Here is a 25495-nt window from a genome sequence, read left to right as displayed (position 1 = left end):
AATGCTGATTATTTAACAGCCCGTGTCTTTCTACACGTGTGTTTTCTAATGGAGTGTATTGCATGTCTCAGGCAAATATAAAAGCAGAAAAGGGTGTTATCTGTGGTGAGAGAGATGACACGTTGCCGCCCGGATACAGACGAGCAGACATGGTCAGTTGGAGATCATACCTATTTTTAACCGTTTCTTTGTTCCTTTCATCTTATTAGTAGTCAAAGTGATAGTTCAACCAAAAATATGTTGTTTCAAACCTGGATGATTTTCTTTTCTTCCCATGCAACACAAAATGAGGATTTTTTTAAAGACTATGTTGATTGTTCTTTTCCATGCAATTACAATTAATAGAGATTGAGGCTTTTAAGTTTCAAAATGGACAGAATGCACCAAAAGTGGTCTAAAGAAGGGCTTTTGTGCTATATTACAAAACTTTTGAAGCCATGCTGTCTTTTTTGGGGGTGATTTGTTTTTTCAAACATTCATTCCTTCTCTCTCGTCACATTTCTGTTTTGTTTCTGTCTTCACAACGCCTTCATGAAACCTGCCTTTTTAATTATAGCTTAGTGATGTCTGAAAGTCTTTTAGTCTGTTTCTGTCTAATTCAAAGTATTGTTTCACGCATGTTTTTCAGCGTTGAGTCGAATCGATCAGCGTTGAGTCGAATCGTTTGTTAATTTGTCTTTTCAGGAAAAGAAAACACCTGCTGGAGTTCCTGAGAAGCCTAAAGATGTTCCCAAGGTAGGCGAGTTGCAGAGGCCTTTTACTGTCAGTGTGTTCAGTGTGTTGTTTTTAGCCCTTTTCTAATCATGTGACTCACATTCTTGTAGTTTACACACTTTTAAAGTCTCCAGTGTTCCCAACACCGCATTAGCATTCTACGGCTTTCTGTTACAGTCACACTGTTATTGTCTGACTTATCCCACATCAATCTAATGCATATAAAATTTGTTAACATTTACTATAGAGCTACATGGTTATTCAATTTCAAATAATATGTATCTTTATTAAATTTTTTTTATATAATTCAAATTTTATTTAATTTTTTTATTCCTTGCATAAGGACCCACTTATTCTCATAAAAAAAAAAATCATAAATATATGTATGTGGGAAATATTTTAGTATTATTTATTTATTTATTTTTACATAAAAATGTTATATAGTTATTACAATTATTATAAAAATAAGCTGAAAAAATGTTAATAACAAATAATTTATAATAAAAAAATTATTTTCTGCATACCCCTAGCACCCTTTAGCAGCTCCTGGCTTAAGACAAACAATTAATTATAAGGCCGCTAGGAGCAGGGGCGGACTTAGTGATTTGGGGGCCCAAGACAGAAAATAACTATGTGCTCTTTTATGCCTAACCCTTATTTTGCTCTCTCTCTCTCTCTCTCTCTCTCATAGTTTATAATTTACTATAAACTCTTCAAAACTTAAGTAAATAATTAGTCAACCTGATCTGGTTCTAATTCCATATTAGGCTTATTTTTTTCAGACTAAGAGTTCTTAAGGCAGGGTTTGCAAAGAAACAAATCGAAAATGTATTATTAAGCGGAAATCTCCAGTCATCGCATTCGTGCATTTGTTCGCACAGTACGCACCTGTGCACATAGGAAAATCACACAAGTGAGTCATTTTGAAACATCAAGACAAATAAAATCATGACACGAAACATGATATTTTCTTCTCTGCGCAAAGAGAGCTCCCTCAGTAATCACTAAAAGCTGTCATTCACTTCAGTTCATCGCAATCTCATGATGTTCTGTTAATCTGCACAGCGAATCCCCTTTTTAACCATCGTATCTACACGTTATAATGAGAGGATTCGTGAGCTTGCAGAACTCGGCACTTGAGAAAAAATCCACATTTTGTGCTGTAAGTGAATATTTTAAGCTTTAGACTAGAGAATACAAATACAAACTGGAGTATTTGCTAAATATATTTAGCCAATATCAGATGGGGCCCCCTTGATTCCTGGGCCCTAAGCGGCCACTGACCTCACTTATTGGTTAAGTCCGCCCCTGACTAAGAGTCTGTCAGTTGTTTTTAGAACTTTAAATTAACTGTCTATTTTTCTTTATTAGTAGTTGTATTGTTGTTCTTTTAATTTTTTGATAAAATATTTAATTAATTTGATATATTTCTGTTTTTCATAAATTTAGAATAAAATATGAACTTATCAATATGAAATAAATAACCAGTATGAACTTTGATTAATCATTATTTCTGTTTGAAAACATTTTGCACACAATATGCACGTTTAGTGAATAAGGCCTGTACTCTCTCACACTCAGTCATACTGTCATGTATGATATATAACAGCTGATATTCACTCATCTCTTATCATTATTCTTCATGTCTCTTTCTATCTGTATATTAGTGCCAAATATTTAGCTTGTTCTAAGGGTGTTGGTTAGCATACAGAAGCAAACACAAATTCATCATCACACATTCACTTTCAGCACATTGTTGCCCAATCAACACACACACACACACACACACACACACACACACACACACACACACACACACACACACACACACACACACCTAACCTGTGCTGTATTTCACTCATTATGCCATACAGGTTTTGAGTAAACACTCATAGCCCACCCTTCAGTTCTCAGAATATTACGATCATCTCCTCAATATTTTGTACAACTTTTCCAATTGTTTTTCCCTGATCGTTCATAGAGAGTTTAGCTTATTCAGCTGGTGGTTGTTTTATAAGTTAGCGTGTGAACGCAGCATGTTGTTAATGTAGGGCTCTTGGTATGCAGAGAGGGTGTGTTTGTACTTTTCCTTCCAGGTTCACCAAAAAAATCCTCCAAAAGTGAGCTTGTGGCTCCCTCCAATGGTCGTTCCTAGAATTACATTATTAGATTTTGTCACATTTTGTGCACAATTCCATGTCATTAATATCTTTAACGTGTGTTCGTTTGATTTTTTTTCTGAAAGCCTATAAGCACAGATGAGGCGATGGACTCCCTCTCAGCTGGGTTTGTGTCTTCAGTTCCAGCTGCTCCTAAGAAGACAGATGTGGTGAGTATCTTGACAGCAGTTTGCTATCTATTTGCTCAAGTCAGGGGTTTTCAAAATGCATAGACCCCCAGTTATAATGGTCTCTTTACAGTCAAATTTTATGCTTTTTTATTCCATGTATAAAGGCCCACTTATTCTCATAAAAAATATCATAAAAATGTACATAATGTTCTATAGTTATTACAATTATTATAAAAATAAGCTGACAAAATGTTTATAACAAGTATTTTCTGCATACCCCAATAAAAAATTATTTCCTGCATATCCCTAGCACCCTTTAGCAACCCCTCGCTTAAGACATCTTAGACTGTTCAGTTGTATATGCACAGTCTCGACTTAATGCAAAGTTTTGTTTCTTTGTATGATATTTTTTTGTTGTTTTTCCAGAAAACTGAAACAGTAGGAGCAGTCGATGTTCGGCAGGCAGGCATCTCCAACTTTGCTCCCCCTCCACCCTCTCAGGTAACAGCATTTTAAAACACTGACATTATTTACACTGTGTTACTACTCTTGTCCTCCTTGATCTAAGTGATGCCTTTGACACCATCTCTCACACCATCCTTTTTAATAGAGTAATCACTCACACCCCTCTGGATTGGTTTAAATCTTATCTTTCAGGGCACACTTTGTTCGTCCACCTACAATCTTTTATTGCCCAACCTTCTTCTGTTAATACTGGTGTACCTCAGGGTTCTGTCCTGGGTCCCCTTTTTTTCATCATTTATCTACTTCCTCTTGGCAATATCTTTACACTGTTACACGGATGACACCCAACTCCATCTCTTCAGCAAACCTAATTCTAATCTCCCTCCTTTCACTCTCACTGACTGTCTCAACGATCCTAAATCCTGGTTTTCTTCTAATTTTCTCAAATCTTTTCTTCAATCTGCTTTTTCTCTTCACCTTACTGTTCCTTTTGCTCGCCTCTCCACCATGGGGAGCAGGGCATTTTGCTGCTCCACTACCCGATCTAGAACTTCACTATTACCAGACATCAAAAATATTGACTCTCTATCTCTTTTTAAATCTACACTTAAGTCTCACTTGTTTAAGATTGAATATTATAACATCTAATGGTTAATTCTCTAGTTCTACATTACTCTGTTTTGTCTTTGTATATGGTATTTCTTGTTTGTTTTCTATTGTCCTGTTTGTATATTTATTGTGCCGTTTCCTTTGAGTTTTGAGAAATAAAAATTATCATAATTATTATTATTTAACCCCTTCCAAAAATAAAAATGTCTCTCTCATCTTGACCAGAAACAAATGGAAACTTCTCAGCCTGCTGCAGTATCCAAATCATCTGCTCCACCTGCTGACAAGAAAGCCAGGATCGAAACCCCTGCACAACCCACTAAACTAAAGACAGATCAGGTCAGTAAAAAAAATAAAATTTTATATATATATATATATATATATATCATTACATATTTTAAGGATTTTATATTTTAGATCAGTCAATATATTTTAAATATAAATCAATTTAAATTATGTTAATGTCCTCTTCCAGACGGACAACTCCATGTCGCTGGACGCTCTCAGCGCTTTGGGCGATACACTGGGTGCTCCAGAACCACCCAAAAAATCACCTGAACTCAAGCCTGAGCAGATTGTTGATGTAACACTTCTGTTAATAATTCTTATTCCATTATTTATTTTATATTAGATTATAGTTTCTATGTTTTTTAATCATACACATGTTTCTGAGCAGGAGAAGAAATGGACATCAGAGAAGGGTGTTCGCGTCGGGGAGAGAGAAGACACACTTCCACCAGCTTACAGATTCTCAGAGGAAGAGCTCATGAAATATCCTCCTCCTGAGAAAGAGGTCAGACACTGAATATAAGACACAAACATTTCAAATGAGTGACTTCTATTAGTGTTAATTCTTATTTAATACTAGAGAATGTTCACTTTTATGAGCAGAAATGAGTTTTAGTAATGGTGTATTGTGATTGGCTGCCATCACTGGATGCTGTGTTCTGATTGGTGGATGTCTCTCTCAGCCCTCACTGGACACAGACGATGCTCTGGACATTCTTTCTGGAGGTTTCACGGAGCCCGCAGCAGCACCTGTTGTTAAGGCCGCTGTTCCTCCTGCACAGGTTATCATTTATAATCATTTTCATTCAAATGAGATTCCATAAGAGCAATACTAAATTATTTAATGCTTATAATGTATATTTAGATAGTTCAACAATATTAATTTCTTTAATCAGGAAAAGAAGAAGCCTGAAGCGGTTCCTGAAAATGCTAAAGATGCTCCTAAGGTAGGAAAGCTGTTTCTTTGCTATTTAAAACCATTTGTAGTCTAATGTTGTCTAAGCCTCAATGTCTCATTTTGTTTCTCGTCGAAAGTAGTTATTTTAGAATAACTTTAAAATAACTTTTTTCAAATCAGGAAACAAAAAAAGCTGCTGGGGTTCCTGAGAAATCTAAAGATGTTCCCAAGGTAGGACAGTCATGGAGGCCTTTTACTGTGTCTATTTTGATATAATGACTGGCTGACTAATGTTATATCACCTTTGGCTACTTATCAAACGGATAACTAGACATGAAATATTGATTTGATTTGAAATTGCTTTTTTATGGGATAAAAATGTGACTGTGGAGTGATACGAGAGACAGTGTAGCATACGTGACGAAATACATTAAAACAGAATGCAAAGATTAACCAAGTGTTCCATAATGCTTTGTAATAATGCAGATGATTTTGTGTTAATGTTTCTCAGATTAAGATGCTTTCTGTCTTTCTGATCTTCTTTTAGCCTAAAGTGGATGAATTATCAGCACTGGATGCTCTGGCAGGTGATTTTGTGGCTCCTGCACAGTCTGCACCTAAGGTTGGTTTATTGCTCGATTCATATCTGTGCTATTATTGCACTCAGTCCAGTATTTCCTGTATATGTTTTCACTCAGAAGATGATTTTTCTATTCCGTTCCATTCTATTCTTGTGTGCTGTAGGTTTCTTCGTGTGCTCCTAATATTGTCCCTCCTGGCCCTAAGCAAAAACCACAGACAGATGAGGTATTGTAAATAAAAGACAAAAATTGTATTCACATAAGTCACAAAAATATATTAAATTTGTCATGCTAAGCATATCAGTGGTAATTATTGTATTAGAACATATTTTGTTGGACCCTACAGATTTTTATCACTCTCTGTTTTTGTCCTGCTGTCTCATATGTGTAGGACGCTCTCAGTGCTCTGGGTGATACACTGGGTAAACCAGAGCCACCCAAAAAAGAACCTGAACTCAAACCTGGGGACATCGTTCATGTAATAATCCTAAATGTCTTATGTTTTTAGTTTACAGATTTAAATGTGGCATAGGTGTCACTGCTACATTTCTTGGTGATTTTTTTTTTTTTTTATAATTGAAATGAATTTTTTGAACAGGAGAAGGATTTGACATCAAAGACGGGAGTTCGTGTTGGAGAGAGAGAAGACACACTCCCACCAGGTTACAGATTCTCAGAGGAAAAGCTCAAGACATATCCTCCTCCTGAGAAAGAGGTGATAACGCTGTCACATAGTCATTAAGACATGGATGCTTTTCATGATTGGTCACTGCTGCTGGATCTTGTGATTTGATTGGTGGATGTTTCTTGTGTCCCAGCCCTCCTTAGATGCTAATGAAGCTATGGATATTCTGTCTGGTGATTTTACATCCCCTTTTGCAGCATCGTCTGCCAAGACCCCCGTTTGTCCTTCCTCTAAGTCTCCCGCTATGGTGAGATGCATGGACGTCCACATAGGAAACAATAATCACAAATCAAATCTATTTAATATCTCAAATGTTTGTCCAAGACTGCAATGAGATTTAACGTCTGGGGTCGTTAAGATTAAAGTTTTTATTAATTTGATCATTTTATTTTTGTGAAATATTATTGCAGTTTAAAATGTTTTCTGTTTAAATATGTTTTAAAATTCTTATCTGCTCATTTGGTGCTGAATAAACTTTTTTTTTCTTTTTTTTAGAATCAATTTTGAAAAGTTTTTTTTTTTTTTTTTGGAAACCTGACTTTTGAATGGTTGTATATATTAAATATCAATGTTTATTTTAACCGCTCTAATCTTTTTTCTCACTGTTCTTTAGCCTTCAGATTCTGCTTTAGATGCTCTTGCAGGTGATTTTGTCGCTCCTTCTTCTGCATCTAAAGTTCAGTCTGCCGTCTCTGGACCACAACACGCTGGCAGACAGGTAAATGTCTAATTTATCCAGATTTACACATAATATACATTTTCTCACTTCTGTACTGACATTTTGTCTTGTACTGTTTGTTGAAGTTGTCAGAAGGTACCTCATCAGCTCTGGATGCCCTCTCAGACACTCTAGCAGACTTTAGAGCAGCCCCTGAGCCTGCCCCTATCCCGCATAAAGATGTTGTTAAGGTAATAGCCATTTTACTAACCCTTAGTAACCATGTTTTGACCATTTATTGAAATTAAGCTGAAAAAAAAAAACACCTTATTAAAGAGTAATATGTGAGAAGAACCTCCAAACCTTGTGCTTCCTGCCATTGTGTGGTGCCTGCCGCTCTGCATATCCTTTCAAAGTATTCCAGTATTAGGAAAAACCAGTTGAAGTCCACTTTAATCAAGTTTCCTAAGTGTTTGTTTGGCAAAGATGCTCATTTTACATGCACATATTTACATATGCTGCTAAAAAGTTTCAGCAGCAAAATCTGTTTAACTCTGTTTAAATGGAAGGTGAAAAATGGTGATGCAAGATAAATAATGACTACTATATCCTGCAGTTCTCAGCACCTATTTTCTCACCACAGGAAAAGAATATAGTTGAGGAGAGAATGAATAAACCAGGTGAGAGAGAGGACACACTTCCACCAGATTATCGTTTCACAGAGGAAGACCGCAAGGTGACTCTCCTTTCTCCATTATGTTTCCATATTCCAATAGATTTCATTTATAGACAGTTAAAACTAAAGATGTGAAAAATCTGATACTTATTCTTCGGTCTTCACTCCAGGCATTTGAAGCAGCAAAGCAGAAAGACGTCAAACCAAAGCCGGTACTTTATGAAAAAGATGATTTAATACAGATTTATATGTACCATTATAAGAAGTATACATATCTTCAGTAAACAAAAAACTGCATTTCTATCATTTTGATCATTAAGAATCATTGTAGACATTTGACTGTCTGTCTGTCCATTTCTCAGACATCAATCGATGACTCAACAGCCCTTGACATGCTGTCTAGTGATTTTTCTGCAGTAGCGCCCGTGAAGCCCTCAGCACCTGAGGCCAAACACTTCACCCCTGAACCACAGCCGCCAACATTTAAGGTACCACGGCAAACCTACACAAGTAACATCCCTCTAAATTCTTTACACAAATTCTGTGTTATATATTTTCTATTTATCTCTTTTTACAGGCATCAGGTCCAGTTTTCGATGAGCTGGCGGAAAAAATTATTCCCAACCTGACTGACCCCAAAGCCAAAGACAGCAAACCAAAGGTAAAAACCACATTTGAATTTAACATTTGTTATTCTTTTGAAGTCTAACATTTTAATAAAAAAGGCAAGGGATAAAAAGTAATAAAAAGTAGGATAAAACTGCATGCCGATTCAGCAAGAGCAGCAGGTTCCCCCCCCCTGACCTTTCATACTGGTTCAAACCAGTTTATATCTGGGGTCTTTATCTTGATTACAGGGAAAGGGTGCAAAACCAAAGTCTAAACCGAAGGTAGGTTGTATTTAGAAATGAAATGCATGAATTTGGTTCTAATGCTATAGCTTTGGCTCATTAATGGAAGCATGGATGAAAAATCCCATTCAGTCACTTTTCCATTGGCTGAACCACAAGCACATGGCTGTGAATGTTCATATTTACTGGAAATCTGCACTGTGGCTGGTCTGTTTCTCAAACGTTTTGCATTTACAGCACACTGAATTCATTATTACTCCTAGTGTCCACAAGGTGGTGCTCTGCCACAAAGCAACTTTCCTATTTCTCCACCACATGCTTGCATGAAATTATTGTATACTTGGTTTGCATACTTAATATTCTGATTTTGTGTCCCAGAAACAGTCAGTAGAAGATACATCAGCCACAGAGAAGCAGCCTGGTAAAATGAGCTCAGATGTGGTGCCATCATCTTCCACAAAGGGCGGAAAAAGATAGATCACACGTCAGTATGTTTATACTACCATGTAAAGATTCGGGGTCAGTAAGATTTTTATTTATATATAAATATAAATATATATATATATATATATATGTTTATCCATATATTTGTTTTTCAGATTTATGGTGTGTCGTCTCATCCCTAACACAAGAAACCATTAAAGGGAGCTGCTCAGTCAATGAATATATTTTATGGTGTACATGGAACCAAACTTAAAAAATTATAGCTTAACAGAGACACTTAAACATGTATTTTCAGAGCCACCCCCTCCTTCTTTTCTCCTAAAGCAAAGCAACAATTAATATAACAATCTTTTATCTCATTGTGAATTACAGAACATGTATATATGGAAAGGATGTTTACATCAAGCATGTATTGTTCTGTTTTTTCAGTCATCTATTTTGGTGTTGCGTTGTGATGTCGTTCTTCTCTCAGTAAAAACAAAATCATGCCATATACAATATTTTTTTTTTTTTTTTTTTATGATGCCAGTCTATTGCTTTTTGAGGATCTATTGAGACACTAGTGTATAGAGATGCCGTAGGTTATGAATTCATCGTTTCCATCGTTGCAGCAGATGACTGTGATGATGTCTTTTTGACTATTGAATGTCTGTATAATGATTCTAGTCAGAAAAGGTTTATATGGGAGGTGATTTTCTTTGTAGTTTGTTTCCTGAAGTGCACTTTCAAGGATGCTTTCGAAAATAACTGTAAAATAATATTGCAAACACTAAACGCCCCATGTGCGCCATTTATCACAAAAGCCTTGGGAAATAATAATCGAACAACTTGTGTTGCACATGTTGCACTCTTAAAATGTTTTCCACTTGATTTTGGAGGTGATTCAGGAATTTTTGTAGCTTAAGCTCAAGGTTTTAAATGTATTTTCAGAACCACTAGTAAGTCAACAGATGTTACATTATATGTGGTGGGCAAAGTCAGAATCTTTCACTTTCACTTTAACTCAATTGTGTTTAAGGGCAACCACAACGTTGCCGTTTTGCTTAACATCAGTGCTCACTGTTCGATGCTTTAAAATGTTCTAATAGCTTTCATAGCTGATGATAGAAAACCGAGATATGATCTTTAAACCCAACAGCATCATGAAATGTTGAACAGATTCAGATCCTAATGCATTCTAAGATGTTGTGTATAAGTCATTGTGACAGGATGGTATTTTAAAGAAGGGATTGTTACTTAAAATATAAAATAACTTCTTTTTTGTTAGTTTGGAATGTTCTGTTCTTCAAATCTTCTTTATTCAAATAAAGGTGTACTGATGATAGGGGCTCAGGTATATTATTTTTTGGTTGTGTGTTTACAGAGAACATAAATTCAGACCATTCGGACTGATTAATCCATTTTTACAGTATTTATTGTGAGATCAAGCTATGAAAATTAAATTATTTCAGCAGGAGCAATAGAATATTATTCTGATTTGTCGTATTACTCTCAATGTTTTGGTTACAAAGAAAATGCAAAGAAGAGAGATCAATGAAATTATCTAAAATCAAATGTTTTTAAGGCTCTGTAGAATAGAGATTCTATAAAACTGATTTTAACGTTATGTATTGATAACTTGATGAAATCTTTAACCAGTACTGGACCTTCATGTGTCTTTGCTGGAGCTATAACGGGGTGCCGAGCCGTTTAGCATGGTCAGCAGGTCTAGTTTGTGGTCTGAAAATTAGAAATTGAGATTGTTGAACAGAAACTGAACTGTTGTTCAATGATTTTCATTATCTTACAAGAACTAAAATCTTCTAAAGTGCGCTGCATTTTAAATTTGATCAAAGCACAAGACTGTTTTACTGTTACTGTTTTATGCAATTGTGGGGACATTTATTTGTTCTTAAGACTGGAACAAAAAAAGAATGGAAAAAAAATGATTTGTTGTTAAATTTGTTCACTAAGCAAATAAAGAAAATAGTAACATTTTGTCCGCTGAAACACTGTGGCTGTACAGTATATGTTTATATTTATTGATTTGACAGACAGTCTGCATTGTTTGAGCACTTTGCGTTTACAAACCTCTGAGAATCATATAGCATACCCAATTAATTATTGCTCCTATTGGCCACATGGTGGTGCTCTGCCACAAACCAACTTTGCGTTATTTACAAATCAAAATGTAAGAGAGAAATATTCAAGACCTTAATTCTTTACATCACTGATATGGTTGTATGGTATGATCACTTCATGTTTTGTTTATTTGCAACTGAACTTTAGTTACAAATGAATATAGAAATAGATAGCAACAGGAATGTTGTTCTGTGATGATTATATTCTGAGCACAGTGTAGGCTAAAGGATGAGAATGATCTGAGGTTCTTTATATCACTAGTAGCCAGCAGATGGCAGATTTCTCTTTTTAACAGATTACAATGTGCAATGTACAATGTACAGATTGCAACGTGACACTGAACATGATGTAATTTAAAGCTTTAAATGCTTTTGTAATCATTTTTGACATCATTTTTAATAAGCCTACATTGAAGCAAACACAAAATATTTAACTAGGAACAGATTAAGATAAAAAAAACAGTCTGATTGCTGTCATAGTATCAAATGAAACCCTAAAAGATACAAAGACATAATGATTATAAAAAGTGTGTAAACTCACTGGAAAAGAAACAGAGATGTCTTAAACATTTTCATAATAATGAAGGAACAAACTGCTTTTAAATTTGCTTATTGAGAAGAAATTGAGATCTTGAACCAGTATTGGATTTTCCTGTGACTTTACTGGAGCTAGAAGTGGTTGTTGGGCAGTTTTGCATGGCCAGCAGGTCTGGGTCTGAAAATAAGAAATTGGGATTGTTAAGCAGAAAATGTACTGCATTAATGACACTTTGTGTCAGTGTGCAAAAAAAACAAAAAAAAAAAAAACACGCAAGACTTACTGTCTTTTGTAATGGTGGGGACATCGTCTTGTTCTTAAACCTGGAGAGGAATAAAACATTTGACAATTTTTTTTACATAAATATATATTATATATACACCAGTGACACATTGTTTTAAATAAATTAAATCACATATAATTTTTTTTTTTAGATTTCCAAATTCTTAATAAATCCAAAAGTAATCAAAGCAGATTCTATGAACATAAGAGTAAATTGCAAATATATGCATATAGGTGATTAACATGTATGCATATATTATATATGGAAATATGGAAATGGAAATTTAAATTAGTGTCCTCCCAAGGGGCTCGGTTAATGACCAGACCCCTTTCTCATTTGTTTAGTATTTGCAGGATCACATTTTCAAATGTGCTCTCTACTCCAGGTATGTGCATATTAATAATATAATGTTCAAAATGTAGGTAATATAAAGCTTATTCTTATAAATTATTGTGTTTGTCTGTTGGAATAGTTTAATTGTTCTAAATAAATAATCATGTAGTATGGAATATTTTACAGCCAGAGGTTCATCTTGCAGCTATGTTTCTCACCATTGCAAATGGAATTTGCACATTTATGATTCCTGTGACACTATATAATTGCGGATTTTATTTAATTGACTGCATTCAAGACCGAAATCATATAAGAGTAACTGTGAGCAATTGCTTATTTGTTCCAAAACTTATATGGTCCATAATCAATTTTGAAAAAAATGTGCGGGTAAAATGACCTTTATCCATTGCAGTATTCATGATTTAAAGGTGGATGTGACTTACGGTTGCAGTACAAAATTGTGATGATCAGCAGAATAAGGAGAAGAACACAACCAGAGGCCAGAGATGACAATATCCAAATCTCACAGTTGATTCTGGACTTGACTGTGAACATAGACACGTCCACACACACACACACACACACACACACACATTTTATATATATATATATATATATATATGATGTATACATATATGCTATGTAGTCAAACAAACCTTTTTTTTGACATATACACTGTGGTTTTGTCGTAGACATCGGTGTTGTTGTCGATGGTAATGGAGCAATTTTTGGAGATGATGTTGTTGGATCTATAACAATGATATAAGCAAAAGGATTATACACATATATGATTAAATTTTTTTCAGTGAAAATGTATAAACAACCTTAAAAAAGATACATTTGAGAATCAAACATTGTATGTTTTAAACATAAACCTTACTGTTTCTCTTTTTATTTTTGTGAAATCTGTACTCACAACAAAACCAATCAATTTGTCAATGAGACAAAAAAAGAACTTAATTCAAGACACATACACATTAAATGATTAATGAAACCAAATTAATATTGTATGTAATTTTGGTTCTCAATGAAATGTTTTTTTTACTGTACGTTATATGTGAAAAACTGAATAAAGAAAATCATTTTTGCAGTAGATTTTACGTGACTCTTTTAAAAGAGACTGCATGCAAATGCAGATGTGATCACTAAACAAAATAATTCAGTTCATATCATAATGTTTTAAAAAAAAAAGTGTTTTCTCACCTGGTTCTCCATTAATTTCAGTCAGCTCTCCAAACACGAGTTTATTGTTGTTCATGGCTGCGCAGGTGTAGAAACCACTGTCTGTCTTTTTATTGAAAGACTGAATGGCCAAACTAACCTTACCACCTGTATTCACTATGTATTTTTTATCATCGGTATAACTCTTTACATCTGTGCCTTTAACAGTGAACAAATACTTTGGACCACTTGTTTTTATTTGAAACCAGAATGTAATGACGCCGGGCTGTTTGGGGTCACAATTGACTGGTACCACGTCTCCATTTTTGTAGACGATATTTGCAAAGTTCCCTAGAGACAAAGAAAACTTTTTTAGATGAAGTTAAAGAAGACTTCATCTAGAACAGATTTCAATAAAAAAACTACAATTATTTTATTCATGTGGTTGTTAAAAAATCATACAAGTCTTAACTTAATTCTTCTGCACTTGATGCAAAAGTAGAATTGTTTTAGTATAGAATTTACTGAAACCTAGCTCTTCGTATGTATGTGTGTATATATATATATATATATATATATATAATATATATATAGGCCTATATACATACATACATACATATATATGCATATATATACATACATACATATATACATATGTGCAATTGTTTTTCATAACCTGTGTTATTTTAATGTTTCTTTGTATGTTTATAATTGTGTAAATGTTGTTGTCTCTTGGCCAGGACTCCCTTGAAAAAGAGGTTTTTAATCTCAATGGGACTCTTCTGGTTAAATAAAGCTTAAATAAAAAATAAAAAAACATATATATACACATATCATATTCCATTTCTATGTTAAAAATGACTAAAGGTTTAATTTAAAAAAGTATTATTTTACAGATATAAAGCCCACAATAAAATGACTGTAAATTTGCTGTATATAAAATAAAGTACACTTATTAACTTCTAGGTTAAATTTGAGTCATTATTTGACTTGGATTTGATTTGCTCTATTCAAATAATCGCAAGCCATCTGTCAATCTCGTACACTTTCACACCTAAACCATTTCCTATAATCTAATTGCAATATGTTATATACAAGAAATTTTTTAACTTACCACTGAAGAGGGACAAAATCACACAAAATGCAATGCATATTTGATTCATGTTTTCAATTCTCAGTGCAGACATTTAGTTCTTATAACACCAGGAACAAAACAACTAAAAGGATGAAAAAAAAAAAAATTCTCCCCATTAGCCCCTCCCAAACCCCGACTTTCATTTTCATGGTTTTCAACTCAGAATTTGTTTTTAAGAATTTAAATGTCTACCTCTACCAAATGAGGTAGAATTCTAGTCAGAATATTGGGCTATTATATGTAGAAAATGATAAACATCCGGATCAGTGTGGATCATTTTTAAGATCTGGTCTATAAAACAGGTGGTTGTTGTTGAGTAAGTGTCTTGTTAGCCTGTCAGTGCAGTGGTGCAGCATGCGTGCACCTGAAGGGGGTCTGCATGCACCAGTAGCGCAGCACGAGCCAATGCACAGGCGCGCGCAGCTCTTTGTTCGCGCGTCAAACCGCATGTGACGCACTCTGAGTGGGGCCCTGCATGTAGCTTCGGTGGCTGACTTTGGCCCTGTAACGTTCAGTCATCTTTGAAAATGTGACGTTAGGGCGCACACAGGCTATTACATAGGTGCACGGAATGTTTCTGTTAATGGCGTCCACACGATTTGTTCTTTCATGTTTTTATGATCAAAAGTAGACATGAAGAGTGAATATTCTCACGCACTTTTCAAAGACATTTTCTGTTTCTTTCACTCACATTCACTTAAACACGTCTTACAAAATCGTAGTCAGGATATAGCCTACACTACGGTTACAAATGCTGAATGAAAAATGCCAATCTATATTTTAGACATGGATAACACATCTATGAAATTAACCTCACTTTGATGAGCCAGTCTTCATTTGAGACTGTATGTTATTTAAAGCCTTAATTTTGTGAAATGTTTTGCTTTAAAAGTGTGTTTGTGCCATATTATCTCAAATAATACTCAAAAAGGTCTGCAGTATAACCTGACGTCATGACAGGATCACAATATTATGTTTCTCAAGAAGAGTGGAAATATGTTCACCGCTTTGTAAGAAAGCTTCAGACCAGCTTTGTTCTGTAGGCGTTCAGCAAGTCTCCAAATAATGTTAGAATGGGTGAGAATGATGTTGCCCACACAGTTACATCACCTGCAACAGCGCCCCCTCTCTTCTATATTTCGCAACGCGGTCTGACGTCATTTAGCCTATCTTTACGTCGCGTGGAAATTATCGTAACATTCACGTAGGTCATGATATAACACAGTGGAAATATGAGTTTACGATATAAGCAACAAAAACAAATCTGTTGACGAACCTGTCAGGTATACAGATTCTGTTAAAATAAAATAAAATAAAATAAAAATGCTGTTATTTTTATAAAATACATAAAATTATATTTTTTTTTATTAAATAATAATAATAGCATAACTTATTATCAACCAAATAACTATTATTATATTATAATTTAATAATAATGATAACAATAATAATACTATAATAGTATAAAACTGCAACAAAACTAATAATTTTGTTATAATAAATAATAAAAAATGTATTTATTAATATTTTCAATTTTATTATTGTTGTTGTTGAGGGTGGTGTTGTTTACATAGGTACAATATCAGTTTGCAATATTACAAAGTTTCCTATATATTTATATTCTATATAAATAAATACAAATTTACTAAATAAAAATAATGATAATAATAATGATACAGTTACAGTATATAATAAAGCTACAACAAAACTAATCATTTTGTTATAATAATGTATTTATTAATATTTTCAATGTTATTATTATTATTATTATTATCGTTGTTGTTGTACAATATGAGTTTGCAACATTACAGTTTCCAAGATATTTATATTCTATATAAATAAATCAAAATAAATAATAATAATACAATTATATAATAAAAATGCAACAAAACAACAATAATTATCTTACAAATTACTTAATTTTTTGTACATTATTATAAAAAATTAAGAACATTCATAAATTTTTCTAATTTATATTTCAGTGTTTGTGATCATCTGACCTAATGATACAGTACTGATTTTAGATAGTACATTGCTAAAAACCTGAAAATGAAGACAGAAAGAACACATTCTTTTTCACACCTTTAATCAAAAACAACATTTTAAAAAAGTTGACCTATCTTTAAAGGGAGATTCTGTTTTTCATATCTGGCGGGTGGGTGTTCAGGAAGACCTCCAGTCAAACGGAGAGATGTTTTATAACAGACGGTCCACCCTCAGTTTCCATGGCCCCGTGTAGCTTTGAGTCACTTTCTCAGTTTGGGTAATTTCTCATCATTCACTGATTTCTTACCTGGGGATCCCTGTCTGACTCACCAAAAGAACCTGATCTCAGAGCTGTGGGTCTCAGGGCCAAAACACAGCCCAGACAGAGGTGGAGGTGAGGGGGATGGGGGTTACCTGGGGATTCCTTGGAGAAAGAGGGCCAACTCATCCTCACACGCACCACAACAGAGGAATATTACATGAAGTAAAACAGCTGCCCACTCCAGAGAGCTCGATTTAGAGAGTGATCAGTAATAACAGACTTTCAGTCACTGCAGCATTAGGATTCTCTTCAGTTCAGGTGATTCAAACACTGTATCCATCAAACTGAAGCACAGGGGAGGCATTAGTTACAACAGATCAGACCCTGATGTAAGTAGAATTGGTTTCTTGGTAACGTTTTTTAAACTTATAGTTCAGCTGAGACTTTTCTTTTGGTCTCAGTGTTGTATGCGCTAAATTCAGTTATTTCTGAAATAATTAATGATTTTTCCTTCAGGTTCTTTAATGTTTCTTAAAAACCCTAACTAAGTAGAGTTGCTCTAGAAATGTGAGTGACATGCTTTTCATGGGGTCCATTTGAATTGTTTTTAATCAGTTCTCATAAGGTTTAGACGATGCAGAATCAACCTGATACTTCAATGTTTATTTCAGTGGTGTTTGACATAAAAAGTCGAATGAGAGGTGTACAGGTGTAATGAGAGGTAATAAGAAACAGAAAATCTAAAGCATTTATTTGCCAGTTTCTGAATGCCACTTGCACTCTGTACACTTCACAGAAATACATTCATGACAGGATTTTTTTATAGCTCCCTCATAATTATGTCTATCAGTGCTGACTTGTTTCATATTTCTCTCTTTTTTCCTACAATTAATGAATTGCTACAAATAGCTGTGTGATCATAATTTAATACGGTATTATTGCACAGGATGATGATTCTGTTTAATCACAAGGATGTTTAAAAAAAAACTATAATAATACAAGCTTGTAAACATACATTTGATATAGCAATGTGTGTGTGTGTGTGTGTGTCTATACACATATATAATGTTTAGAAAAATTTGTGAAATTGTAAAACAAAGGATTTTTTTAATTTTACAAGAAAATACAATTACTATCTCATTTCACAGTGTTTTACAATGTGTGTGTACAATTTATAAAATATTAAATTATACAATCTGCAGTTACCTTAGTTTATTACTAAAAACTCACAAATAAAGTGATGTAAGTATCATACATGTAAAGCTTGTATTTATATTAATACTATTTTTGTATGTATATTAATAATCAACTGAAAATATTAGATTCTATGTATGTAACTATAATTTAATAATTTATTTACTGTAATTTTCAGTCTGTCATGGTGCAAGGTATTGGTCTCGTGACTCAAAATGGATTCCACCTACTTTAGACACAGAACATACTGTAGACGAACTCAACTAAACATGGTAATAAAGATTATGTAAAATGTAATAAATGTAATAAAGTACATTTTGAACACAGTTGAACACAGTGATAATGATTTTGAATCTGAATGGGTGAAAATACATCAGACTCTGTCAAATGTAAATATCTGTATCTCATGTCTGATGCTTTCACGAGTTTTGTGCAGATGCTCACCGGTAAAGACAAGATCACAGAGAACGCCAGTAAGATACAACGAAGAATAAGAACTTTGTTTCTTTTTTCTGAACATTGCACATCGTAAGCAAAACACAAAGTTTGTCCTCAAGGAAGATAATTTTTATATATTTGTTTTTGCATTTGAGAATTTCCGTTTTATTAAGAATACATATATTTCTACAGCTCATTTAAACTGACTTTCCATTCTTTGCTTTAAATTAGGAAGACTGAAAGAACTGTACACAGTTGTAGTGATGTATTACTCATTTGCCAAATGTAACTGAAATATTTTTAAAAATAAGTTTTGTGCACTTTCTATTTTTATATAGAATTAAATAATTCTAGGTGTTTGTATATGACTGTAATGTACTATATTTGCTCTGTGGAAACATTGGAAATGTACATGTCATTTTCAACAATCAATAAAGAAATAAAATTATTAATAATAATAATTTGTTACATGCTTTTCTGGGTACTCTTTTAATGTTTTAAAATATATTTTTTTCCTTTGACCTTTGTTGTATTGCATCTAGTTTTTATTTAATTTTATTTAATTTTATGAAAGTCCTGGAAAATTAATACATTTTGATAAAATATTGCTTTACAACAGAGACTGAACTAAACAGTGTAATGGAGGTTTTGTGTTAGGTGTCTGTGCCTGTGACGCTCTCCATGCGGCAAGGTCTGTGGTTTCTCTGTGGTGGTTTTGTTTTAGTGTAGTACGAGGATCTCAAAGTTGAACGAGCGATGCGAGAGAGATAATGTTCTGTCTTTTGCACAGGAAGAGGTTTGTTCATTTGCCTCAAAGTATCAGGAAGAACAGCTGCACATTCAACTTGAATGGCATGCAACACAGTTGCTCTCATATTCACATTTTTTATTTGACAGATCTTTTATTTATTTTTTGATTGTTTTGTTTTTCCCTGTATAAGATCCTTTTAGTTTTAAATGTCACATTTATCCATATCTGTCTTGTATTTGAGAAAATAAAAGATTTGTTCATTTACCATGGTTTTTTACTGGTGTTTTTAAGTCATTTCTTCTCAAATTCTCACAGGTGTCCTAGCAGAGTAACCACAGGTGTTGTTCACCACATTCTCAATGAACTTGTACATATAGGTAGTCTATTGCCCTGACTTGACACATAACAAATATTTCAAGCTAATTCAAATTTCCAGCTGTGATGAGACAGTGTCAATCAAATACAGTTTCATAATGGGAACACACGCCTTCAGAGAAGGAAACTTGATAACACCCAAACACATAAACCAACACACCCTCAGATATGTAAGACAGGGGACACCATAAAACCCCTACAAAACAAACAAGTGCCATCAGAGAAATAACTCACAGATACACTCAATAATATACTCATTTAATTTAAACTTGATGAGCATAACATGAAAGCATAAAACATGGCAGCATACGAGATAAAAGAACATTAGAAAACTGTACATTCAGGCGCATATTAAACATGCTGTGCTGGCAAGAACAAAACTTAAAGCTCGATTAAGTCCAAGTTTAGTCCAAGTTTAGGGTTAATTTTTTTTTGGTGATCCTGGTGGTATGTTCAGCTCTGGTTTAGTTCAGTCAAGTTAGACAATGAGTGGACTGTTGGTTGAATAATGTCAGATGAAACACTAAACTCCAAATTTAAGCTATTGTTTTCATTTACACAATTTTTAGATTCTAAAACCCAACGTATTTGATATAAGTGAAGCCATGGCAAAATTCCAGAATTCCTTCTACGGGTCCACAATTTAGAGAGAAAAAAGACCACTGCCTGCAAATGAAGAAGAAAAAAACAGAAAGAAATTATATTATATAATTATATTTAAGACAAAGACTGTTTTTGAACTTTTTAAAGGTAAGTCATGTTTTTATCCAAATGTAGATGCTTACATTTGTTTTGACATGAAGAGTGTGTTCTTCCACCTCAACGCAATGGATTCGTCCTAGACAGCATTAAAAAGTCTCTTAAAGCTTATCATACTGACAGAAATAGGCTAACAACTGATTTAAGTGTTTATAAAAGTTTCTTTGATGTCTAACTGTCGAAAATAAAACCAATTCAAACACCTACGTAAAGGACTTTGATGCGAGGCGCCAGTTTCGCAAATGATAAATAACCAACAATAACCTCTGTTTATTTGCTAATTTCCATGGCCAAAAAACAAAACAAAGCCACAGATCATTTAAGAGACATTTTAGTCATAGAAATAACATTTAATTATTTGATAATAATAATAATAATAATTATAAAATACTGAAAATCCCATTATAAAGCAACAGATTGAAACATTTCTTGACTCACTTGGTAAATCGATGTCGACACTTCTTAGGTAGACCTGTGGTCCCAATGTATTTGTAAAAGAAAACATTTATGAGGCAGACTTGACATGCATATGAAATTTTACACAGAATTCCTATTTAAATTAATTTCACTTTTATCATACCGTTAACAGTTTATACTGTTAATTAACTATTAGCACTGTGATGTAGCGCTTCTGATACTCTGACAATAGACTTCTGAACATCTGAAACAGTGCATGCGAGAGTAAACATGTCACATGGTGAAAGTTGTAAAGCTTTTTCATTGACCACTGTGATGTACCAGTATGTTACAAAGACATGTGTGAGCTCTGTGTGTGAGTTTGTGCACTCACGACTGAAGTAGTAAAGTGTGCCCGCAAGTGTAATGGCCAAAAGCAGAAGAGCACCAATGCCCGGCCAAAGCACGAACTGTTCACAGCCTGCAACACAACACCAATTAAACCAATAAAAAACAAAACAGCACAAAATCAGCAACATCTAACAGCACAGCTCAGTCCGCACCTTTAGGAGAATTGGAGGGTTTGCAATGACAGATCTTCACAGGTTTGGTGGTCTTAACAGTTGGCGGCTGAACTGTTGGAGGATTCACTGAAGAACAAAGAAAAGAGAATGTCAAGACAGAACATAGATACATATAGATTTATTTATAAACATCTTATGGTGATTTGAAATTTGCACCCAGTGTGTCCAGCAACTTGACAACCAAGTCAATTAATATGAACTTTCCAGACTAGAAGATCGCAGACAGGTCAAGATTGCTAAAACTAACAGAACTCTGGGATTCTCAGGCCAAACAACTCGGAATCTTTGAACACTTCTCTTCTATTTCAATCTCTCTACTGACTGCATCTCTGATTAGTCATTTATTTCAAGATTTTGCTTTTGATTTTACTTGGAAACATCTCCAACTTCACACCAGATCCTCTCACTTTAGGGATGGAAAGCTCAATGCAAGTGTGATTTTACTAACGTGACTCTGTAAACCATCATTAGGTGTCCCAGTTTCATTACTTTGGTCTTCTTGACTGTCTTCATCCTAACTTCTTCAATCACTTACCAAAGCTAACACACTATAAAGAAACAAAAAAACAAAACAAAAACAAAAAACAGGGTAGGGGACCAAACAGAGATGGAGAGCTCTGCTATACCTCCAGGCATTATGTAATATCCAACAGGCATAATATTCTTAATTTTAAACATGCAGGAATAGAGGCCGATTTCATCCTCCTGTAGTCCTGTTATACGCAGGGTGTAGACCACCTTCTGTCCAGAGGACACGGAGCCCTTGAAGCGATTGACGTTCAGTTGTTCTCCATGGAGCTCTCTGCCAGCGCTGTTGACATAGACTAGGAACTGAAGACTCTTTGTCTTCTCAAGGTATCGGTACCAAAAAACCTCCTGGCAGGAGTGATCTGGACATTCACATAACAGATTTTCCGAGCCATTGATTTTGGCGTAGAGAACAGACGACGTAGCTTGGAAGGTGGGCAGCGCGGACACTTTAGGAGAAACAAAGAAAAAGTCATAAGTCCTGCTTTGTTCATTATGCACATTTTTATTTTTGGGTTTAATGATTTAGTTTAGCTCCTTAAAATGTTAGGTGTCTGAATGGTACCTATTTAAAGGGCAATGATATACTCTAAACAGAATTAAATCAGATACTTTTCAGCTTTTTTTCTATGCTGAAAGTACAATCGTAAAAGATGACAGGTTTAAAAAAAAAAAAAGAGTACCTTTCACAATAGACCATATAGAACTAGACACTCAAACGTAAGTCAGTAATTTCCTTGTTATGCAAGAATGGAACCTGAATAGACAAAAGGACTGTAGGCAATATCCTCTTGCAAAATAGTTTTCCTCTCTTATCAGTGCCTGGGAGTAAACACATTTTCACCTTGACACTATGTGGGCATAGATTCATACATGAGAAGAAAAACATTATAGTTCATATGACAGAGAAAGGGGGAAAAAATCATTCACATAAAATACAATATTCAGTTTGGTCTGAAATCCAAAATAGGTTGATTTCAGTTGAAAACCAATTTTTGTTTAACACTGACTTCGACAGATCGAGTAGATCATTCTGGAAAACCAGCAAAAAACAAATCAGACCAGACCAAAAATAGTTAAATACAAATATGGATAGTCAGCCTTTTGAGAAATATATATATATATATATATAAATATATATATAAATACATATACATATTTATTTTACATTAAAATATATTTATATGCAAATGATCAATCTGTTATTCCACGTAATCTTGAGTGTGAGAGACCTTGAGTGTGGCTTGTAATTCATTATAAAACACCTTTGATAAAAATTCTGTTTCTTTTTTAGAAACTTTTATATATTATTAAATGTCTAAGTGTTGTCTTAGCAAAATACACAAACAGTTGCATCAACTCTTTGTTTTAAAATGCAAGACATCTCGTAATTGCCTAAGGATGCCAAACTTTTCTGGGCCTACAGCGAAGCATCGATACCATCACAATACATTACTTTAAAAGATGCTTTAAAAATACCATCTTCACAGGACGACACATACATTTATGACATTATTCAAACAAAAGATAAAACAACAGTCATCAATTTTTTTTGACCTCTGCAGACTTCCTCACGCTGAGCTCATATTTCACTGTAGTACTTATGTTTCAGGTTGGATCACATTCAGAGTTTGACAGCTCTTAAAATATACTGCAAAGATAAGTTCTTACCTGCCATCCATACGAACAAACAAAAGCACATGCAAGAGAGGGTCATCCTTGGGTGTGTGTGTGTGTGTGTGTGTGTGAGCTGTCAACTGAGTGTCTGTGTTTTCCTTTCAGTTATTCATGTGTCACACAGAAAGGAGTGCCTGCAGTGTGTGGGGCCAATGAACCAATTACTGACAGCCTATCAGAGAATGAGTCAGAGGAAACAGAAAAGATTAAGGAAAAATCAGGAGACTTTTCGGAAATACACAAATTTCAAGTTTCGTTAGCAAGTAAATGGCAGTTATTGACTATTGCACATGCAAAAGCATTGAAAGGTATTATTTTAATAAACCCACTGAAGAACAAATTCATATTTCAGCATGTAGCTGATTTTGCACTTTAAATAATACATAAATTAAGATCCATTTTAGGTTTTTAAATAGTTTTAGAGTAATATTTAGAGAGTAGAGTTGATTTAAAAGACATTTTGAAGACGTCAACTTATATTTTAACCAACACGTTGCTGAAGTTCAACAACTGAAATAGTTTAATTTATTTATGAACATTTATGAACTCACAATTGAGATCTAAAGCATCTGACAATCAATTTCAATAGCTAGAACTCTACATTTTTACAAAACTAGAAAAATCCACTGGTCATTGTATTATTTTCATAGTTATTAAAAATTAAAGGACTTTGTCCTTCTGAAACAAAACACACATTTGCTGTCTATCCTAAAATGATCTTTAACCCAAACGCAGGTGTGTGACCTGAGAAACATCTGCATCTGTCCGCAGAGCACCACAGCTGGCACTGCCTCAAATCAAACACATAATATAAAAACACTGACATTAATAACATTCAACTAAACACACTGACAATGCAGATTAATGAAGAAAATACAGATAAAATCACTTAAGCAATACCCAAATAAATACTGAAAAACTTTACCAATGGTGGCATATAATTAGCATCATCGCACTGTGGAAAACAAAATACATTTCATCTCGAAGTGTTGCTTTTTATCATGTCACATTATGCCCCCAAAATGTGTGCCATAAGGCTCTCCCAGATATCTTCTGTATAAACACATGACATCTCAACATGTCTCAAGTTTAATTGCCTATATATCTACAGCTGAGAAAAGTTAAAGTAAAGCTGAAACAAGTTACAACCGCTTTGAATTTAATTACTGATGAAGAAAACTGAAAATGCAAGGTCAAACAACAACAACAAAAAAAAACACTTCAACTTTGTCTTGATAAACCCAGATTAAACATGCATTTTTTGAAAACATTTTGAAAATGCATTTTTTTTTTTTTGCGTAAAACCGCTTTATAATGAAATCATGTATTTATAGAGCAGATCACAATAAGTTTATTTCAAACCCTTTAGGCTGGACATACACATTTTGTTCATAATAATTAATGAATAAAGATTTGTTCATTAATATGCACTAAAAATTCCACCATAGCATTATGACAGTAACACCGAACATCCCCGAAGAACAAAACTGCAGGCCCGTTTTTGCACACAAAGTCAAATTGTTGGTATTTATCCAGAAGCCCAATATTTCTCAACTCAAAACCATGCAATGTGCTTATTTTCCATTCCATATTTGAGATAAACTGCACTAATGAAGTTTTTGAGTGTGTGGGACTCTGGAGCCTGAAGCTCCGAGGGGCTTGTGTGGGAGTTTTGAGCTGAAGAGTTAGAGATCGCGTTCATTGGCCCTCGTCTCTCGAGGAGTGCTGGAGGGGCTCATGGGCCTGTGGAGGGGTCGTGAAGAGGAGAGGATGTGGGAGATGCACACGCCTCGGGGGTCGAGGGCACGGCAAACAC

The 25495-nt window shown here is 34.2% G+C and overlaps 3 protein-coding genes across 18 annotated transcripts in view; 1 reads left to right on the top strand and 2 right to left on the bottom strand.

The window, feature by feature from the left end:
• The window catches only part of LOC132130846 (calpastatin-like), a 31227-nt gene extending 20746 nt beyond the window's left edge, over positions 1-10481 (top strand). For 10 of the 15 annotated variants that reach the window (XM_059542686.1, XM_059542685.1, XM_059542684.1 and 7 more), the window contains 24 exons: positions 72-152; positions 685-735; positions 2960-3043; positions 3431-3505; positions 4304-4417; positions 4554-4661; positions 4755-4871; positions 5050-5148; positions 5263-5313; positions 5445-5495; positions 5812-5886; positions 6009-6071; positions 6237-6323; positions 6444-6560; positions 6664-6777; positions 7144-7248; positions 7335-7439; positions 7832-7924; positions 8035-8076; positions 8227-8352; positions 8442-8525; positions 8722-8754; positions 9094-9199; positions 9315-10481. In XM_059542686.1, coding sequence (XP_059398669.1) covers positions 72-152; positions 685-735; positions 2960-3043; positions 3431-3505; positions 4304-4417; positions 4554-4661; positions 4755-4871; positions 5050-5148; positions 5263-5313; positions 5445-5495; positions 5812-5886; positions 6009-6071; positions 6237-6323; positions 6444-6560; positions 6664-6777; positions 7144-7248; positions 7335-7439; positions 7832-7924; positions 8035-8076; positions 8227-8352; positions 8442-8525; positions 8722-8754; positions 9094-9192 — 1974 coding nt within the window. In that variant the 3' untranslated portion in view covers positions 9193-9199; positions 9315-10481. Of the gene's footprint in view, positions 1-71; positions 153-684; positions 736-2959; positions 3044-3430; positions 3506-4303; positions 4418-4553; positions 4662-4754; positions 4872-5049; positions 5149-5262; positions 5314-5444; positions 5496-5811; positions 5887-6008; positions 6072-6236; positions 6324-6443; positions 6561-6663; positions 6778-7143; positions 7249-7334; positions 7440-7831; positions 7925-8034; positions 8077-8226; positions 8353-8441; positions 8526-8721; positions 8755-9093; positions 9235-9314 lie in introns of all 15 variants that reach the window. The other 5 variants (XM_059542677.1, XM_059542676.1, XM_059542682.1 and 2 more) reach the window with 5 other exon arrangements.
• Positions 10482-11611: 1130 nt separating this feature from the next.
• Positions 11612-14819, bottom strand: LOC132130415 (uncharacterized). The gene is made up of 6 exons (XM_059542120.1): positions 14709-14819; positions 13637-13945; positions 13090-13182; positions 12877-12978; positions 12101-12140; positions 11612-11994 (listed from the first exon to the last, which is right to left on the bottom strand). Exons 1-6 carry the CDS (start codon positions 14779-14781, stop codon positions 11949-11951), a joined length of 663 nt encoding a protein of 220 aa, XP_059398103.1. The 5' UTR covers positions 14782-14819; the 3' UTR covers positions 11612-11948.
• Positions 14820-19972: 5153 nt separating this feature from the next.
• On the bottom strand, positions 19973-23942 carry LOC132130381 (uncharacterized). 2 transcript variants are annotated; one of them, XM_059542083.1, is made up of 7 exons: positions 23674-23942; positions 22101-22451; positions 21454-21540; positions 21285-21371; positions 20933-20966; positions 20521-20573; positions 19973-20401 (listed from the first exon to the last, which is right to left on the bottom strand). In XM_059542083.1, the coding sequence occupies exons 1-6, from the start codon at positions 23717-23719 to the stop codon at positions 20555-20557; spliced, it is 624 nt and encodes a 207-aa protein (XP_059398066.1). In that variant the 5' UTR covers positions 23720-23942; the 3' UTR covers positions 19973-20401; positions 20521-20554. The 2 variants fall into 2 exon arrangements, with proteins under 2 accessions (XP_059398066.1, XP_059398065.1); XM_059542082.1 differs by lacking the exons at positions 19973-20401; positions 20521-20573; positions 20933-20966 and having other exon boundaries at positions 20974-21371.
• Between the last annotated feature and the right edge of the window lie 1553 nt (positions 23943-25495).

Source organism: Carassius carassius, chromosome 47, assembly GCF_963082965.1.
Source record: "Carassius carassius chromosome 47, fCarCar2.1, whole genome shotgun sequence".
Taxonomy (NCBI): Eukaryota; Metazoa; Chordata; class Actinopteri; order Cypriniformes; family Cyprinidae; genus Carassius; species Carassius carassius.
Note: the sequence above shows the minus strand (reverse complement) of the source record. Positions and strands in the feature narration are given on the sequence as shown.

Excerpts from the sequence above, each read along its gene's own strand:
- LOC132130415 (XM_059542120.1), bottom strand. The coding sequence starts at position 14,781 with ATGTCTGCACTGAGAATTGAAAACATGAATCAAATATGCATTGCATTT. Across the intron at positions 13,183-13,636 it reads TGAAATTAATGGAGAACCAG|ATCCAACAACATCATCTCCA; the intron begins GTGAGAAAACAC and ends TCATTGTTATAG. Across the intron at positions 12,141-12,876 it reads CACAATTTTGTACTGCAACC|GTTTAAGAACAAGACGATGT; the intron begins GTAAGTCACATC and ends ATTCCTCTCCAG.
- LOC132130381 (XM_059542082.1), bottom strand. The coding sequence starts at position 23,719 with ATGACCCTCTCTTGCATGTGCTTTTGTTTGTTCGTATGGATGGCAG. Across the intron at positions 22,452-23,673 it reads TTTGTTCGTATGGATGGCAG|TGTCCGCGCTGCCCACCTTC; the intron begins GTAAGAACTTAT and ends TTTCTCCTAAAG. Across the intron at positions 21,541-22,100 it reads ATATTACATAATGCCTGGAG|TGAATCCTCCAACAGTTCAG; the intron begins GTATAGCAGAGC and ends TTTGTTCTTCAG.